The sequence below is a fragment of the Penicillium malachiteum genome (assembly GCF_028827825.1).
Source record: "Penicillium malachiteum strain IBT 17515 chromosome Unknown utg000005l:1.0-9002435.0:326005.0-9005861.0, whole genome shotgun sequence".
Taxonomy (NCBI): Eukaryota; Fungi; Ascomycota; class Eurotiomycetes; order Eurotiales; family Aspergillaceae; genus Penicillium; species Penicillium malachiteum.
The window spans coordinates 4,103,259-4,120,695 of NW_026643099.1; the positions used below are offsets into that span (position 1 = coordinate 4,103,259).

General features: G+C 45.9%; 6 protein-coding genes across 6 annotated transcripts; 4 read left to right on the top strand and 2 right to left on the bottom strand.

Moving 5' to 3' along the window:
- Window positions 1–470: 470 nt before the first annotated feature.
- Window positions 471–2,272, top strand: N7483_011537 (uncharacterized protein; the record flags this gene model as incomplete). The annotated part of the gene is made up of 4 exons (XM_057094964.1): window positions 471–900; window positions 972–1,156; window positions 1,251–1,305; window positions 1,368–2,272. 4 exons carry the CDS (start codon window positions 471–473, stop codon window positions 2,270–2,272), a joined length of 1,575 nt encoding a protein of 524 aa, XP_056940935.1.
- Window positions 2,273–3,362: 1,090 nt separating this feature from the next.
- Window positions 3,363–5,143, top strand: N7483_011538 (MFS general substrate transporter; the record flags this gene model as incomplete). Its single annotated transcript, XM_057094965.1, has 6 exons — window positions 3,363–3,531; window positions 3,586–3,956; window positions 4,006–4,136; window positions 4,229–4,281; window positions 4,483–4,702; window positions 4,768–5,143. 6 exons carry the CDS (start codon window positions 3,363–3,365, stop codon window positions 5,141–5,143), a joined length of 1,320 nt encoding a protein of 439 aa, XP_056940936.1.
- A 1,335-nt stretch (window positions 5,144–6,478) lies between these two features.
- On the top strand, window positions 6,479–6,821 carry N7483_011539 (uncharacterized protein; the record flags this gene model as incomplete). The annotated part of the gene is made up of 2 exons (XM_057094966.1): window positions 6,479–6,683; window positions 6,757–6,821. 2 exons carry the CDS (start codon window positions 6,479–6,481, stop codon window positions 6,819–6,821), a joined length of 270 nt encoding a protein of 89 aa, XP_056940937.1.
- A 2,250-nt stretch (window positions 6,822–9,071) lies between these two features.
- On the top strand, window positions 9,072–11,731 carry N7483_011540 (alpha-L-rhamnosidase; the record flags this gene model as incomplete). Its single annotated transcript, XM_057094967.1, is given in 5 exon segments — window positions 9,072–10,155; window positions 10,183–10,586; window positions 10,606–10,934; window positions 10,953–11,275; window positions 11,286–11,731. 5 exon segments carry the CDS (start codon window positions 9,072–9,074, stop codon window positions 11,729–11,731), a joined length of 2,586 nt encoding a protein of 861 aa, XP_056940938.1.
- A 1,309-nt stretch (window positions 11,732–13,040) lies between these two features.
- N7483_011541 (Benzoate 4-monooxygenase) lies at window positions 13,041–14,841 on the bottom strand (the record flags this gene model as incomplete). Its single annotated transcript, XM_057094968.1, has 4 exons — window positions 13,041–13,403; window positions 13,468–13,756; window positions 13,834–14,372; window positions 14,443–14,841. The coding sequence occupies 4 exons, from the start codon at window positions 14,839–14,841 to the stop codon at window positions 13,041–13,043; spliced, it is 1,590 nt and encodes a 529-aa protein (XP_056940939.1).
- An 874-nt stretch (window positions 14,842–15,715) lies between these two features.
- N7483_011542 (cytochrome P450) lies at window positions 15,716–17,037 on the bottom strand (the record flags this gene model as incomplete). The annotated part of the gene is made up of 2 exons (XM_057094969.1): window positions 15,716–15,907; window positions 15,964–17,037. 2 exons carry the CDS (start codon window positions 17,035–17,037, stop codon window positions 15,716–15,718), a joined length of 1,266 nt encoding a protein of 421 aa, XP_056940940.1.
- Between the last annotated feature and the right edge of the window lie 400 nt (window positions 17,038–17,437).

Here is a 17,437-nt window from a genome sequence, read left to right on the forward strand (position 1 = left end):
GAATTGTGTAGTTCGCCTGCGAGCATGGGAAAAGGCTCGTCATCCACGATGAGCTGATGTGAGGTTTTGGGGTTTTCCGCAGATGCGGTATTGGGAGTGTGCTTGTCGACATCTTGGTGAAATGATTATTTTGGGTTTTAATGTGGGATAGCGATAATTGGCAGGAGTTCGTAAGGCCACTAATTAAAACATATGGCTTTTTATTTCGACCCGCATACCCAGTGTTGTGAATTGTAGAGCGAGAGTCACATATGGATAAAATCCACCGTGTGCTTTGTCCGTCCACTGTGGAGGCAGGAGAGGAATAAAGTGGACAGGGGTGGCGCGGGGGAGTGGGAGGTCGGGAAAATTATAGCCGATGAAGAAGAAACCAGAGTCATAGAAAGATAAACAAAAGCGATAAGAATCCCTCTCAAAGCAATATTGTTGCTCGCTTGGATCTACCACCCGACTTGTTGCTCATGCTTCCAATGTTAGTCTCTACCAATCTGTACCCTGGGCACAGTCCCGTTACTCTTCAAGTTTTTCCCGATCTCACCATTCAAGGGACTAGCGGCCCCGCCAATGTTATAAATTTCCTGGGCTTGAAATATGCATCTATATCGGCACGTTTTCGTGAGGCAGTGCCCACTGGCAGCCTCAAAACACATACTGGTGAAATCGACGCCACACAGTACGGACCGCGTTGTGCCCAATGGGTGATGCCCGCCCTGGATTCAGTGCAGGAGAGTTTTTCGGGATACAATCCACCTTCCAAGCTTCCTGATTCGGAGTTCGATTGCTTTGTCGTGAACGTGTACACTCCACCGGATGGATTGCAGAAAAACGAACGCTTGCTTCCTGTCCTGGTACAGATTCATGGTGGCGCACTCTCGTTGGGGGACGGTAACTCTATGGCCGGTAAGGGAATTACGCTGTATTCATCCATGGATGTTTGGGCCAGATAGAGCTAATAGCTATCTTATATGTAGATGGAAACGCACTCGTCCGACACGGAATCGATCATGGAAAGCCCTTTATATTCGCCTCATTCAATTACAGGCTGGGACTATTTGAATTCCTGAACTCAGATGAGCTGGTCAATGATGCAAAAACTCAGAGAGAGACTGGTTATCGTTGCTTGGGCTTTCATGATCAGCGGCTGGCATTGCACTGGGTAAGTACGATTCTTTCTTCCACAACCATCACCTCCCCCTTGCCCTGGCGTTGAAAGTACACGTGGACCCCAGCTAATGTATCGGACTGAATAGATTCAAGAAAATATTCACCTATTTGGTGGAGACTCCCAGAATATCACCGTAGCTGGTGAGTCGGCCAGCGATCTGTCAACGCTTGTACATACCAAAACTGCGATCCCAATTTTCCAGCGTGCCATTATCATGTCGCCGCCAAGTTGGCCTTTTCAAACCCCCGAAAGGCGCAAGAAAAGTTCAATGAGTATGTCTTCCGGTGTAGTCTGCCGCTATCTACTTCTGCGGAAGCCAAAATTGAGGCTCTTCGTCATGCTTCCGTGGAGCAGATGGTGGCCCTGCTAGGTCATCCAGCCGTATCTGCAACGTATGATGAATCTTTCTTCGGATCCAAGTACGAAGGTCTCACTTGTGAGCAGATGAGGACGCATAGCTGGTTGGGAAAGTTGGTGGTTGGCTGGACCAAGGATGAAATGGCTCTATGGAGTCTGGTATGGCGGAAACTCAACACTTCACAGATCATAGCAAAGATTACCAGCACAGTTCCGGATCCTGACTTCGCAGAAGAGATCCTCAGTAGCTATGGATTCTCAGAAGAAATGGAAGATGCAGCAGCGCTTCAACAAATGATCCAACTGGGTACCGACTCCCTCTTCACAGGTCCTCCCCTCCTGACAGCAAAACTCAGTCCTGGTCCTGTGAGCGTGTATAGGTTTGATGAGATAGATATGGATCCTGAGAGCAAGATGAAGGGCTACTCTCCCCATGGGTTTGATTGCAATTCCTTTTTCCGACTACCCTCCGCAGTAGGACCGACTGCATCAACCAGTGCGAGGAAAACAGCTGACGCCATGGCAGACATGGTATTTGACATTACTTACGACCAAGAGCCTTGGCTATCAATGGAAACTACTAATGATGTTCCGAAATTCCAGCCCATGGTGTTCAGAGATGGCCTGTCTGGACCATATCCCATTGATGGGCTCGATCGGGTGGCGCGGTTGACTTCAGATCAACGGCGGCACGACATGTTCACTGAGATAGGCCATCTTTTTGTTGCTACAAGTTCCATTTTTGGATAATCCAGTATGCATGATGTTGAAGTCTTGAATATAATTCTACCCGACCAGGTCTGAACCTTGAAACTCAATTTCTCCAGTAGTATGTAGATCCGAGTCCTCATTTTTCACTTGGGCAAATTTCCTTCTTCCACAGGCATTTTTAACAAGATGATTCTTTGAATGTTCATCCATGAATGAAATCCGCCATAAATATAAAAGCTATAAGATAGATGTCTGGGTTATCTCTTGATTACGAGCGCTGCTCATTTCAAGGCAGCGCACTCGGTGTATGCAGCAGAGCACAAACCACCACCACAACTTGAACCCCGGAGCGAGCTCAGCTCGTAAATATCGACTTGAGGAGCCTAGTATATGGGTTCCCCACTACACTATAGTCGGAGAAAGACAGTTAACTTTGTCATTTCAATAGCTGGATTCGGGATAAGCCTCAGGTCGCTCACTTCGGAATTCATACAAGGGGAAGTCGACTGAGAACTTGGAACTTCACTGTAAACCCCGGGACTCTCATGATCGGATATGCCCCATGTGGAGTATGGAAATCCGGATTACGGGGTAGACGCCGTGCATCTTCGCTCGCGATGAAGCATCCCGAGATAGAATTGAACGCGCGTTGCGTGGAGCAGGTCTCTAGACACTTAGTTCTCCAGAATCTCTCATCTCTTAGGTTTAGGCCTAATGTGGCCCACTTCAGTTCAATTTATCGCTAAATAACAAGATGTTTTTGATTACAGCTAATAGCAGGATAGGAAGGTCGCTCAGGCCGCACGCCACACGTGCTTCTTGGCTCCGAATACGCGTATAGAGGTCTTATGATCCCACGAGGGAAGTGCCCGCTGGGATGATCCATTAATGTGACATTTGGAAAGGTCTTGAAATACATAAATGTTAAAAGTCAATTTGGGTTCCCCGTCCACTTTTTTCTGGGGAATGTTCATGCGGGGAAAGTGGATTGCCTCCATTTGACCCTTAATTGGATCTAAAGAAATGTTTATACAGTTTTCATCCAACACTCTACCTTTGTGGTCCGCTACAAATATGCCAGTGCTACGCTGAAAAGAAGACAAGCAGACTCTCTTTCCACGATCACAAAATGTCTAGTGACAACAAAACCCTCAGCTCTGAGCACGTGGAAAGCATCTCGCCTGCAAAGGGCGATCAAGCTGCCGATGCAGCCCACCGAGCAATGTTGATCGTTGACAGCGAGATGAAAATGAGCCTGGGTGCCAATATCCTCCTGCATAAAAGGGCATTCTTTTACTGTGCGAACCCCGGTGGACCCTTGCCATTCGATAGATGTTGACATTTCTCGACAGGTATTTGTGCTAGCACAGCTTCGGTGTTGTTTGGTTATGATTCCGTTGTCAATGGCGCCTCAGTCGCCATGCCCGCGTTCTTCATATACTTTGGTGCTGTGGACTCTTCTGGATACTATATCCCCTCAATGTGGTCTTCGCTTTGGGGCGCCATGTCTGTCCTCCTACAGGCAGCAGGTGCTTTCTTTGCTGGTTATACTGCCGATAGATATGGTCGCAAATGGGCAGTTTGTACATTTGCATCACTCACAGTTGTTGGAACAGCAGTCCAATTCACCGCCGTCAGCCGTGGTGCATTCCTTGCCGGGAAAACGATCAATGGTTACGGCATTGGTGCTGCCGTAGCCGCTGCGACAACTTACGCATCGGAGGTTAGAGAAACAAGTTCATTTCTCACGCTGCGTATGCTTACCGAGTCAGATTGCCCCTCTCAAGCTTCGAGCCCCCGTTCAACAAGCGCTGGTCATTGGTGGCATTTTCATCCTTGGACTAGGAATGGGCATTATTCGCATAGTTGTCCCGAATGTACACGAGTCGAGCTTCCGAACTGTGTTTGCCTTGCAGTGGATTTTTGCAGCTATAGCCACCGTCTCATTCGCGATCGTTCCCGAGTATGTTCTACCTATTACATAGTTTGGTATAGTATCGCCGTTGACAAGATTGAAGCTGCCCGCAAAGCCATGACGAGACTATACGGTGAGAACGCCGTCGAAAAGCGTTTGGCTCTTTTAACCAAGGAAATTCGTGAAGAAAAGTGGACAGAGAGCGGGGAGTCCGATTCTTACGGGGAGGGCTTCAAAGAAAACAACCTTCGGAGAACACTGACTGTGATATTTATTTACACAGCATCCAACTTCGGAGGGACTTGATTCCTATACAATGCGCTCTAATTCCTAGTCATCGCTGGTCTTGCTGCCATTCATTTCTTCGACATCTCCATCGGTGGATTTGGCCTCTCCATTATCATCATCATCACTACCTGGGCATTCGAGGGCAAGTTTCAACATCGCAATGCTTTCATTCTGGGCTGCGTTATCAATTGCGTCTTCATGATGACGATCGGAGCCCTCTATTATGTACCTGGGACTGGCGCCCTTTGGGGAATTGCTGTATTGATGTACGGTCCATGCCAAAGTTTCTTGAAAAATCTTTTCTCACTAAATGCTGATATATGCTTTCTAGGAATGTGCTCATTGGGTTGCAGTCCAGTCTCTTGCAAGGCATGGCTTACCCAATTGCCGCCGAGGTATCCAAATACAAGTTGCGAGCAAAGACTCTCTCTATTGGTAACATTTCACAGACCCTACTCGCTTGGGTTTTTGATTTCGTCACGCCATACATGTTTAATGTTGATTCTGGGGACCTACTTTCTCGCACAGGATTTGTCTTTGGCTCTTTTAGCTTTGTTCTGCTCTTTGCCGCCTACTTTATTGTGCCCGAAACAGGAAACCTCACTGCTGAAGCAATTGATGCGGCCTTTGAAATGAAGGCACCTGCGCGCAAATTCCAAAATCTCCCTCGCGGCGCGACTGAATTCCAACGTGCCCCGGAAATTTGAGAATGCTGCACTCCTGACTAATTCGCTTATTGATTTTCTCGTTACTGAGTTCCATATCACTAAAATGTCCTTAAGTGTGTGCATATTGTGCAGTCAGAGGAATTTCTTTTGTACAGCGGCGGAATGAGATTGCTTCACGTTTCCTTTGAATATAAAATACATCAAAAATCAAATGTAATCAATTATCTTATTCAACCCAATTAATGTGTGAACTTGAAAAAAAGTCAAGAAGCACCGAGACTAGCCCGCATCGGAAATTTACCCGATTCTAGCGATATTAATGCCCTGTGGTGAGTCTAGAGTGTGGACCCCGGGGCAATTCAAGTTCCAGTACTCCGTATGCGGTATGCGGTAAGAGTGGGGTATGGGGTAAACCTGGTTCAAGTTTCCCATGTTCAATTCTCCCTCCACCTCTGCCTCTAGACAATCACCACCAAGCTGCAAACATGCGAATCGCATTACAGACCAATGATCGCCGGAGATCCACCCGGGCACGAGACTCACCTCCTTTCGCTTGCCAATCCTGCAAGAAGACCTTTTCTCGAGTAGAGAATTTGACGCGGCACGCGGAGACTCGTACGTATACCTGCTAACCGCCCTAATTTACCTACCATTGAAATGTTTTTCCCTTGGCAGACAAAACTACCGCAAAGTTTATCTGCAGAGTCTGCCAAAGAGGATTTACTCGAAGGTGGGTGGTTGACCTCAAATCCCTGCACATAAACGCTCCATTTCGCGTCAACTACAGGGGGCCCGGATTCTAGTCTCGCAGCTTAATACCAATGTCTGCTTCTGGGAAGAAGAGCCTGAATACTTGGCTGAAGTTTCCTTTTTTCCCTTCTTTTTTTAGTCCAGTCACAGTTGCGTGGCCCACTGCTGACAGTTTGGCATCGATTTATCAGCGATATTCTGAAACGGCACCGAAAAGTCCATTCGCTATCCCCAAATGATGGAGTGACACAATAAGTGACCTCGGAGTCTATCTGTAATAATGATGAAGGGTTATATGAGCCTCATGTGCAAGATAATTCTGCGACATCCACCGAGGTTGGAACGCAATTGTACCCCCAAATCTCTGCTACATTTGATTTGGATAATACACCTGCAACCGATCAAAACCTCGGGCCATCTAGCGAGTTAGCTACAACGCATACCTCTTCGCAATTCGGAAACGATGATACAGTTGGTTCTACAACCCGTCCATCTAACTGGTCGACGAATATGCCGAGAGATTCCTTGCCAGATGATTCAATTCATTACCCAGTGTGGACTGCAAATTGTTATGGTGGCTATGGCGAGTGGTCTTTTGACCCTGATTTTTCCTGGATCTTAGATATGTCTTCAATGGATAATATGGCCATGCAGAGATGGCACCAGTCAACTCTGAGAACTGCCAATATTCCTCAATCACAGGCTCCATCGTGCCTCCACGCAAACGGCGATGGCGAAGACAACCAGCTCCCTGATAATGAACGTCTCACAGATAATGCCCTTGATGAGAACGAGAATCATCGAATAGTTCAAGACTTCCTACCCAGAGGTTTTGAGCCAACAGCCCCACTTAGACCTGACTCTCGGTCCTGGGTTCAGCGAGAAGAAATTGTTTCATCTAGTATGCGGTCGAGGCATGCGCGCTCTCTATACTGCATCATGGACTCTCAAACTCGAACCAGATTGATGGCGACGTTAACCGATAATTCCAAATTCTAGCCGTAGGGTGAATACTTTCCACTCAATAAGTCCGTCTTTCCGGACTTGGATACTTTAAACCATTTCCTTGCCCTTTTCTTCGAGGATATTGATGTCCGGTTTCCTATAATCCACCGACCAACCTTTTTGCCTATAACCGCTCCACCCTTTCTCCTTCTTTCCATGATACTGCTAGGCTCTATGCACTCTAGGACCAACTATGGAAAGTTTACTGCCATATATCTAAGACCTATTACCGCTATCTTTTCCGGGTTGCAAATTATGGATGTCTGGTTTGTAAGTTCAAGACCTTTTATTTCGATAAACTTGTAAAAATCAATTCGTCGCTGATTCAACTGTTCTTCCCTAGTTCCACCCAACCGACAATATAATCACATTGCTTTGTTTATGCATCTGTGCTGCATGGTGTGGACAGAAAGCCGCGTTCGAGTATGCAGAGGGTACTCGAGGATTTCTTGTAACTGCTTGTCGTCACATTAGATTATTTGACTGTCGCCAAGTTCCACTCTCGGATAGTTTGCGACAACCACGCTCTTTACGAGCTAAAGTTCACGATACGTGGAAGTCATGGATTATGCTAGAGCAGCGGAAGCGTTTAGCCCTCTCTGTCCATGTGAGCTCTATTCAACTTGCACATGAGAACGGAAATTGACGTGATCTGTCCAGATGTTTGACCTACACTTTCCTGCACTATTCCAGATCCAACAGTATATCCCCAAGGCTGAAGCTGTAAACTTGGTGCTACCTTGCGATGGATTATATTGGGAGGCCAACTCCTCAGAACAGTGGAAGGTTCTGCTCGGTCCAGCGGAGATGCCTTCATCTATATACTTCATGGTTCCTATGGACACTTGTCTTCTATATCCTTTCCTCGGACAGAAACCACCATATGCGCCAATTGACTCATTCGGCAAGACCTTCCTGATGTATGCAATGTTCTCCCAGATTTTTGAATGGAGACAGTCAATGAACCTTGTGGTGCACTCCACCTTCATTCGAGGTCCAGATTGCAATAAACCAGGTGAAGGCTTAATCGAGCGCCAAGTCTGGCTTCGAAAAGCTCTCCGTGCCTGGCTTGAAAATTACCATGACACAGACTCTGACCGCGGCAACCGATCCCCAGCCCTTCCAGCGGCGCTATTGCTCAACCTTCTGGCTATGATATATTTGGAGATGACTATTTCCCATCTCCACACTTTTTTTCGCGCGCTCCGGTCGGGATGAAGATATAGACCTGGCTGAGCAATCTTTACGCATTTGGTGTCAAAACTCAGACTCGATTCAAACGACCAAAAAGGTCCACGAGATGCTGGAGCTGGCGCACCAAACGATCGAAAATGGGAGGGATAAAAATTTCTTTTTGAAGTATCTATGTCACTACTCACCGGAGGGCTTGTATGCTGGATGTACGAGAAGTTGGGAGGTTCATTACCAGCTAGAATTGAGGTACGAGATCTGCAAGATACAAATTCCACTTCACATCGCATTGAAAGAAAATACTAAAATTTGAATGTGGATTCATTCAGTTCCTCAAGGCCAGCGAAGCGCTTGAAAATTTGACAGGCTGGGGAATATCTGCTAAATTTGCTGAAATCATGAAGAGATTTATCAAGTAATATCTCCGCGATTTCTTTCAAAATATACTATAAGCTTATCGGGCCGGAATTAATAGTAATTGATGATAGTTCTGTTTCATTATTCAAAGCTCCCAATATCGTTCCGCTAGGACTTTTTCAAGAAATGAGGTAGGTGCCGGTAGTCAACTGGTCGACAGTGCCAGTGACTGACAGGTGTTTCTTAATACCACCTTGGTGATTCAACTTGAACTTTTTCCAACCTTAGGAGGTCCGTTCGTTTTCGTATCATGATGGCATATCTATTATTCAACGTATTGGTGCACTCTGTTTCCTTGCTCATTTTGTCTTATCCGCCTTTGGTCGGCAAGGATCAAAGAATGAGTGAGACTACCCGAGGAGATCGTAGAGCGGAGTAATCTGCAATAATAAACTTGAATCCTGCAAGATCGATGCCACCTGGGCACGGGTACCAAATACGCTTGGAAAATGTCACCGATTAGTCCCGAGGTCGCAATGGACGGTGGACGGTGTACGGCGCACCTGCCAGTGAGCATTTATCCCTTTATTCTCCAAAATTCAATGAGAAATACTTGGATAATCATTTTCGCCACTCACTTGAATATACAACCGCACTTTGAAGTATGGTCAATATCGAGAAAGTCTGGTTCGAGCATCACGAACCCAACGCCATTGGAATTGGGGAATCCGCACCACGTATCTCATGGACGATTGTAGGCGATGATAAAAGTTGGGAGCAAGCCAGCTATGAACTTCAAATCAAGCGTGATGGTCAAGAAACAGAGTCCGTGGTGGTTGAGTCAACCGAATCGCGACTCGTACCTTGGCCCGGCCAGGTATTAAGCTCGCGGGAGCACGCAACAATACGCGTGCGAGTGACCAGCAATCTCGGAGTCGTTAGTGAATGGTCAGATGTCTTCATAGTAGAGGCAGGCATTCTATTCCCAGGGCATTGGGAATGTCTCCTCATTGAGCCCAACGACCCCACCGAAACATCGCCTCAAAAACATCGCTCAGTCACCTTCCGACGTCGCTTTTCCTTGCCAAATAATTCTGATATTGCTCGAGCGCGTCTATACATCTCGGCACATGGAATATATGAGTCCCGAGTCAATAATTCTCGTGTAGGGGATCATGTCCTTGCACCTGGCTGGACCGCTTATCAAGAAAGGCTTCAGTACCAGACCTTCGATATCAGTAATCAAGTATGTGTCGATCAGGAGAACGAGATTGAGGTTGATGTGGGAGAGGGATGGTTTTGCGGATCACTCGCTTTCATTCGCAGGAGTAATATCTATGGTAATCATCTGGGGTTAATTGCCATGATGATTGTTGAACTCGAAAATGGAGAGAGCTTCCATCTGAACACTGATGAATCATGGACTTGGGCTCATGGAAGAATTCTCGATTCTGGGCTCCTTGATGGCGAAACATACGACTTTGGTCAGGTTTCATCACCCTGCAAGTCAGTACAAGTCCACAAATGTCCCTCATTTACTCGTCTAGTTGCTCCTGATGGCCCACCAATTCGCGAAACACAAAAGCTTGAAGTCGAAAGGATAATTGTTTCTCCAACCGGGCGGTCGATCCTTGACTTCGGGCAGAATTTTGTGGGTTATATCAAGGTGGAGCGAGTCTCTGGATCGGCTGGCACGACCATTCAGTTCCGTTTTGCGGAGGTGCTAGAAAATGGGGAAATTGGAGTTTGTCCCTTGTGATCGGCCAAATGCCTAGACACCCTCATCCTTGATGTAGGAGGCCCTACTACGTGGCAACCGAAGTTTACATTTCACGGCTTTCGTTATGTCGAAGTGAGTGGATGGCCAGCGGGATCGTCCCTCAAAAAAGAAGATTTTATTGGCATCGTCATTCATTCTGATATGGATTGCACTGGCCATTTCCGTTGCTCGAACCCTCTGCTTAACATGTTACATGAAAATATTGTTTGGAGCATGAAAGGGAATTTTGTCGGGATTCCAACAGACTGTCCTCAGCGTGACGAACGACTTGGCTGGACAGGGGATATCAATGTTCTCGGTACCACCGCCAGCTACCTCTTCGACGTTACTGGTATGTTGGCATCATGGATGAAGAACTTGCTAGTTGAACAAAACGCTGCAGGGGGAGTCGTACCTCTCGTAATCCCTCACATCCTAGGCGATTCTGGCCCAGGAAGAGGCAATTTGGGGTGATGTCACGATCATGCTACCTTGGACCTTATATCAAGCCACTGGAGATCAAGAGCTCTTGTTACGGCATTATGAGAGCATGAAATCCTGGCTCAAAGCTATCCCTCGTTCATCCACCGGATTATGGAAGTACGACGGGTACAAATTAGCCGACTGGCTAGACCCCAGTGCCCCGGCTGAAGCGCCAGCAAATGCCATGACAGACATGTATTTAGTATGCGATTTATTCTTGGTTCACGCTACATCTTTGATGACGCAAATATCTGCCGCGTTGAGCAAGTACAGTGCAGAAATCAAGTACTGAAAAGAGGCGAGGCAGCTCAGGCAAGCGTTTGAAACTGAATATGTCACTCCTGCTGGTCGCCTCGCATGTGACACTCAGACTGCATACGCCCTCGCCATACAATTTGATCTGTTCTCATCTACAGAAAAGACGAGGCACACTGCTGAACGCCTTTCTCTTCTGGTCCGCCAACGGAGCAGGTTCAAGATGTCCACTGGCTTCGCAGGAACGCCCTTTCTAGGCCATGCTCTAAGTAAGGTCGATATGTCCAATGTCTTCTACCGCATGTTACTCCATCGTGTGTGTCCTAGCTGGCTATTTCCCGTCACTATGGGCGCAACGACAGTCTGGGAACGTTGGGACAGTATGCTTTTCGGACGGATCGGTCATCCCTGGTGAAATTACCAGTTTTAATCACTATGCATTCGGATCTGTCGCCAGTTGGATATATCAAACCATCTGTGGCCTCAAAAACATCGAGCCTGGGTGGAGGACATTCCAGGTTGAGCCTGTCCCTGGCGGCGCTCGGCGATGGGCTGAGGCTGATCATCGGAGTGCGTATGGATACTGCCGTGTTCATTGGGAGATCAGGAAAAGCACAACCGAGCCCGAAGAACAATTCTGGCTGGAGGTGGTTGTTCCACCTAATACAAAATGTCATATTCGGCTGCCAGGATCAACGTATTTGGTTGTTGTAGGATCAGGAAGAGTGGAATTGGAAACAGCTTACCATCCTCAACAATGGCCGGCAAGAGCGGTACTACCCCCATTCAGCCCATCCAACGATGAGCTTCCAAAGATGAAGTTCTAGAGAAAGATTGATAAAAATCTCGATAATGCCAAAAGTTCAAGAATTAAAATTGAAGAATCCCCTCTTTCCCGAGAATTGGGCAGGTAAATAGTGGCTTGTGGCTAGGCATGGGCCGCATGGTGGGGAGAGGGCTCATTTACACTGTAAGGGAATACTCTGCATTTACGAAGAATAAGACTTCCTATCAATTATTTGACGTCTGCAACCTCTGATCCATAGCTTGGAAAATCAACATGCATTTTCCTGTATAGTCTGGATGTATTGATCGTAAGCCTATGCAAGTCTTTGCTAAAAAGGTAGATCCATAGTCCCAGCATACGGTGCATACATGCTTGAGGTATCCTAACATACATGCACCCCCACACAAAGATTTTATGCCTTGGCAGTGAGTAAAAGAAAATAGAAGGAGCATTCAAATTCTTATTTGGAGGAGGTTCCAAGGTTATGGAGATAAATCCTGGCTGGCCTATTATTAGACAGAGTATGTATGAATTGAGTCTCGCGAGATAAAATGCCGGGACTCAGACTCGGACTTTAAAAATATCAAACCACGTGGATATCATTTCACATTGATTTGGCACTGAAAACTGGCAGGGGCAATCGTGATATCAATAACTTGAACGCCCACTGATAGGTGGTCGCTAAAATGTTCTATACAACTCGGAAGTTAAATAATCAGACATGACACTAGCAAATATCCCATACATGTTCATGGCATCCTAGCGCATCTCAATCACACATCCTAACATTGTACCATCCAACTCCAGCCGAAGGAGTACACATGTCGACTCGGGAGAGAACATTGTGTCTAGATTCATGTTTTTACCGGCTGTCGCCTTTCCATCTCAACTTAGAACCACCATGTTCTAAACGAGGTCAAATGCTTCCTGTTAGTGAGGCTGACTTTGTTTGAATCATTAGAAGCTTACCATTATCAGCTACTGCACATGTAGGACTGTTTCGGTCATCTGGCACACTCTCAGATAAATTATTATGATATGAGATGATATAAATGTCTGTTTGAATGATCAATCGATCTCAAGTGCTATTCCCAAAAGCAACATTGCCATCTTCAATGTTCAAATTTGACGACTGACTTGTAGCAATACGAGTGTGGAGGGAACTAGTACCTACTCCTTTGGCACTACTATGCGAAGAATTTGATATTAAGTTGATTTAGATCAGCCACCTCTAAAGGGCGCTCGAATGCGAAAGCCTAGCCATCATTCCCTATATATTTTAAGGCTGACTCTTATTGACCTTGTCTTACTACCTAGATACTAGGTAGTAATGATAGCTGCAGATGTCCCTATTGCATTCGTGCCCGGTCACTCGCTTTCACCATCAACGATCCCTTGAGGTCACTAATACCGACGCTAACCTGGTCGGGGAGCTTGCCATAGAATAGCCCATCCTCAACATCTTGCTGCTCTTTTTCATTCACCAATTGAAAGGAGAATCTCGCTAAAAGAGTAGCGGTCGTCTTGTAAATAACCGTCAATGCGAGCGATTTGCCAATACATTGTCGCCCACCAGCTCCAAAGTGCATGAGTAGCTTTCCCAACTCGTCGTTTGCCTCATCTTCCCATCTTGAAGGGTGGAAGCAGTTGTGATCATCTCCCCAAATTTTTGGGTTATGGTGAAACGCTTGGTTGCAAATCGCAACGGAGGTCTAATGTCATATACCTCCATGAGTACCGCATCAAATAGGACGATTAGAATTGATTTGGACTTACACCAACTGGCACCAAATTTCCTTCCAAGACAATTCCCTCACTTTGTGTTACTCTTCTGGCCAAAGGCATAGTAAAGGCTGGTGAGATGCGAAAACTTTCCTTGATACAGTTTCGAAAATATGGGAGCTTTGTATCAACCGCTGATCTCGAGTAGACATCAGCTCCTGGCGTCATAGGTGGCAATTGTAAGTCAATTTCCGCAATAGCCTTATCCAAAACCTCTTTGTTATGAAGCAAATTATAGAACAGAAGTATCATAGTGGCACTTGGAGGGTGAATGCCGGCAATTCTGCATTCAGGTTAATTATTTTTGAAATGTGTATCAATCATCAAATGGAACGCTGATTAATTGAGGTGGATACTTACAGAAACCCAAATGTCTCTGCGGCCAGGTTAGCCTCATTGAGCTTATTCTCAAGATCACTATCCTTCAAGCCAATGATGCGTGAAAGGATATCTTTTCGCTCTGTGCATTGCTCGTTCAACATCGCGACCAGCCGATTTTTGACAATTTTCTTTGCCTCCAGGAAATAACCGAGCATATTACGGAATGACATCCAGCTCCGAGGATGAGGAAAAAGGAGCAAAAATATGGATAATATAGGCTGTAATGTTGGCCATGAACCAATTGCGGCACTCCATAAAGATATAGTATGGTCATCAGGCAAGGCATCTACCGAATTTCCTTTTTGGATACCTAGATCCTCGCCATACATGAGATCCGATATCGCGTCACACACAAAATGATATATTGTCTTTTTCAAATCGAATGATTTTCCATCGCGACAATGTCCTTCAATATTCTCAATCAGGCGATGAGTGTGAAAATCCAAGATCGGCTCATAGGTTTCCACAGCCTGTGGGGAAAATGCTTTAAGGAGTACACGACGGCGTACCGCATGATCCTATATTGCTCAAGTTAGAAATATTTTTTTCTCAAAGATGGAAGAGAACATATTGGCATGGGCTATATACAGCTTGATTTCGTTGGTTGAAAAGATTCGGATCGTGCGGTTGTCCAAAGGCGTTGTAATATTCTGTCTTTGGCATTGTTTTATGCCCGCGAACATATACAGTTTGAACTGCGTCCTTGCAAGTGACACTGAGCTTATCTGGTCCATATCTCACAATAGGTCCATATTTCGCATGGAGGCGAGTTAAGCGGTAAGGTTGCTTTCCAGTCAGCCATTCCCTCACTTGCCAGACATCGGTCAAAGAGGCGAGGAAGGGTCCGGGATAACGTGCGAGTGGATGCCAAAATCGTTGATAGGAGATATAAACAGTCAATAGAAAGACTAGCACAGTGACTATCTTCTCGTTAGTCCCGAATGAGACTGAACGAAGTAGAGCTTCGAGATTGAGAGATTCTTTCATGGAGCTTGACGTTATGCTGTATAAAATTGATCAGAAGTGTGATCATGGGGCATAAAAATTTTCGATAAGACTTATAGAACACAATTCCTCCTTAAAGACTCTTAGCAGAGTTCAAAATTTTACTAGTAACTTGATTTGAGAGAATGATTTTTCAAAACCTTCCGCGTGAACGGACTCTACGGAGTATGGTGGTGGGGTTCCCCGAGATCTGCGTCTCAACTTCTACTCTATGGTATTACTATTGGCTTGGCAAAGCCGACACAAAGAACAAGTAAGTACTTTCGACAAACCTGCCACTTGATGAGACTTCTGTTCACTAGTAACGGAGACCCCGCAAAATCTCCAAAATTCAAGCCACCGGGAAGTGGGACAAAGACTCGAGGAAATGTGGAGAAGGTAGACCTTGAGCTCGAAGCTTCGTTATCGTCCAGTCAACCCCACATGAGGTGAAATCCTAAAAATTTATCTTGAAACCGGCGGTAAGCCGAATATAGATGCTAGAGAGGAGAGAAAAATGTGTGGAGATGGTATGGAGAAGGAAGAAAGGGAAGCAGTACTTGGGGGTCTATCACTTGAGGGCTACTAGGTACTACATTTGGAAATCAAAAACATGTCCCAAATAGAACACGCCTCTGAAAGGGTACAGGCCCTCCTTTCTTTCCAGGCCAGTTTTTCTCAAAGTACTATGTTTTTGCATAAACCAACTACTATGAAATACCAGAAGAGAGATACTAGGTTTGAGTGAAATATTGAATTGTTTGTAAGATATGTAATTGTAAGAATCCATTTTCCATATAATGCACCATTGCTAGTACTTAGGCACTTGCAAGTCATTCTATTGGGCATAGAAAGAGTCCTTGGGATTTTACAACAGCTATACAAAACGCGGCTTCGCAACACTCGACGCTCTATTGAGGGGTGCGAGTGTCTCCCTGGCAGCTCTAACCTCGTGAAGAATGGTCGAGGCTCGTTCTTCATTGCGAGGAATAAAACGAACATTGAAAGGCTCCGGCCTCATATTCTCAGACTGGCTAAAGGCAAAGATGTCAAATTTTTCCTCGCGACCCTGCATGATTAAATTAGTTCAGTGTTCATGTATTCGATGGGGAGTTTTGATCATACATCTTGCATCAAGGCGGGCTTCATCTCAAAGGACCATAGAAGCCGAGCAAAGGTTAGAAAGAGGCCCTGTTCTGCCAGAGGCTGGCCACTGCATTGACGCCGGCCCCAACCAAATGCGCTATGTCCCTTTTTATTAGGGAATGGTCGTCTTTCTTCTAGGAACCGATCAGGATTGAATTGATCCGGTTCTGGAAAATCTTGTTCGTTGCGATGGATACTCCAGACATTTCCTGCAATCCATGTTCCCTTTGGGATGTTATAGCCGTCGTAGACGTCGTCTTGGATTGGAGCATGTGGGATCCCTCCTAGGATAGTGACTGTTCGCCACCGAAGACTTTCACTAACGAGAGCCGCACAATAAGGCAGGCTTTCCTTGTCCGTCCAGTCTGGCATACAATTTTGACCAACTACTTGGTCTATCTCTTCAAAAGCCTTTCTTTGCACATCTGGAAATGCACACATGGCAAATATAAAGCTCAAGGTAGTACTGGCTGTAGTGTCGACCCCTCCACCAATTAAATTTCCAGTCAAGAATGCTATCTCATCATCGCTCAGATTAGACTCTTTCTGCTCCTGGATCAGCATTGTTGAAAAATTTGGCAATGAAGTCTCAGAGGCACCTTCATGCGCCAGAGATGTGAAGAATGCTTTGAGTTGAACACTGCTATCTTTCATGGTTCTGGCTAGAGGATAGACAATCTTTGGTAGGTTGAGGAGGAATGGAATTGATTCCATAATGAATAATCCCGGGATAGCCATGTCAACGCCTTCCATAAACTTCAGAGCAACTTTGGCAACCGTGTCATCCATCCTATCGATGCGTCGGCCGAATCCGACACTTGAGACAACCGAGACGGAATATCGTTCAATTGCCTTGACATAGTCTTCAGGTCTCTCAAGTAGATCACCGATGAGAATTTTGATTTCGTTATCTTGGATAGGTTGGTGGTTTCGAACAGCTTGCGACCCAACCACATTATGCATAAGTCGACGGTGGTGGCGCCACATATCTCCATAAGGAAGCACGGCCTGGTCATATGCAGTCGCATCCCGTGAGTCCCCGAGCATTGTCATTTCCGGCCGAGAGGAATATATATTTGACCTTTTGTCAAGGATCTCAGAGATAGACCAGGCATCATGAAAAAATATCATCGGCCTATGACCTCGCCAAATCGTGATGGTGGAGCTTTTATATTTCTTGGATTGCTCGTCCATCCACAGCCATGGACGGGGAAGCTTCACTTGAAAGTGATTCCCAACAAGTGGCCAGGGGAAAGGGCCGGGTGGAAGCTTTTGACGTAGCCTCAGGATTCGAATGTAGTCTCCAAGAAAGTAAAGGATGGATAAGAGAAGTATATATAAAACAGCATCGGCCATAAAGCGGGGAACGGATGAACCTCTCAGTATGGGTTGTGGATTGATGAGAAACGCGACCATGGTTAGCACTTTCAAGGTAATCAAGAGACAAAGAAAA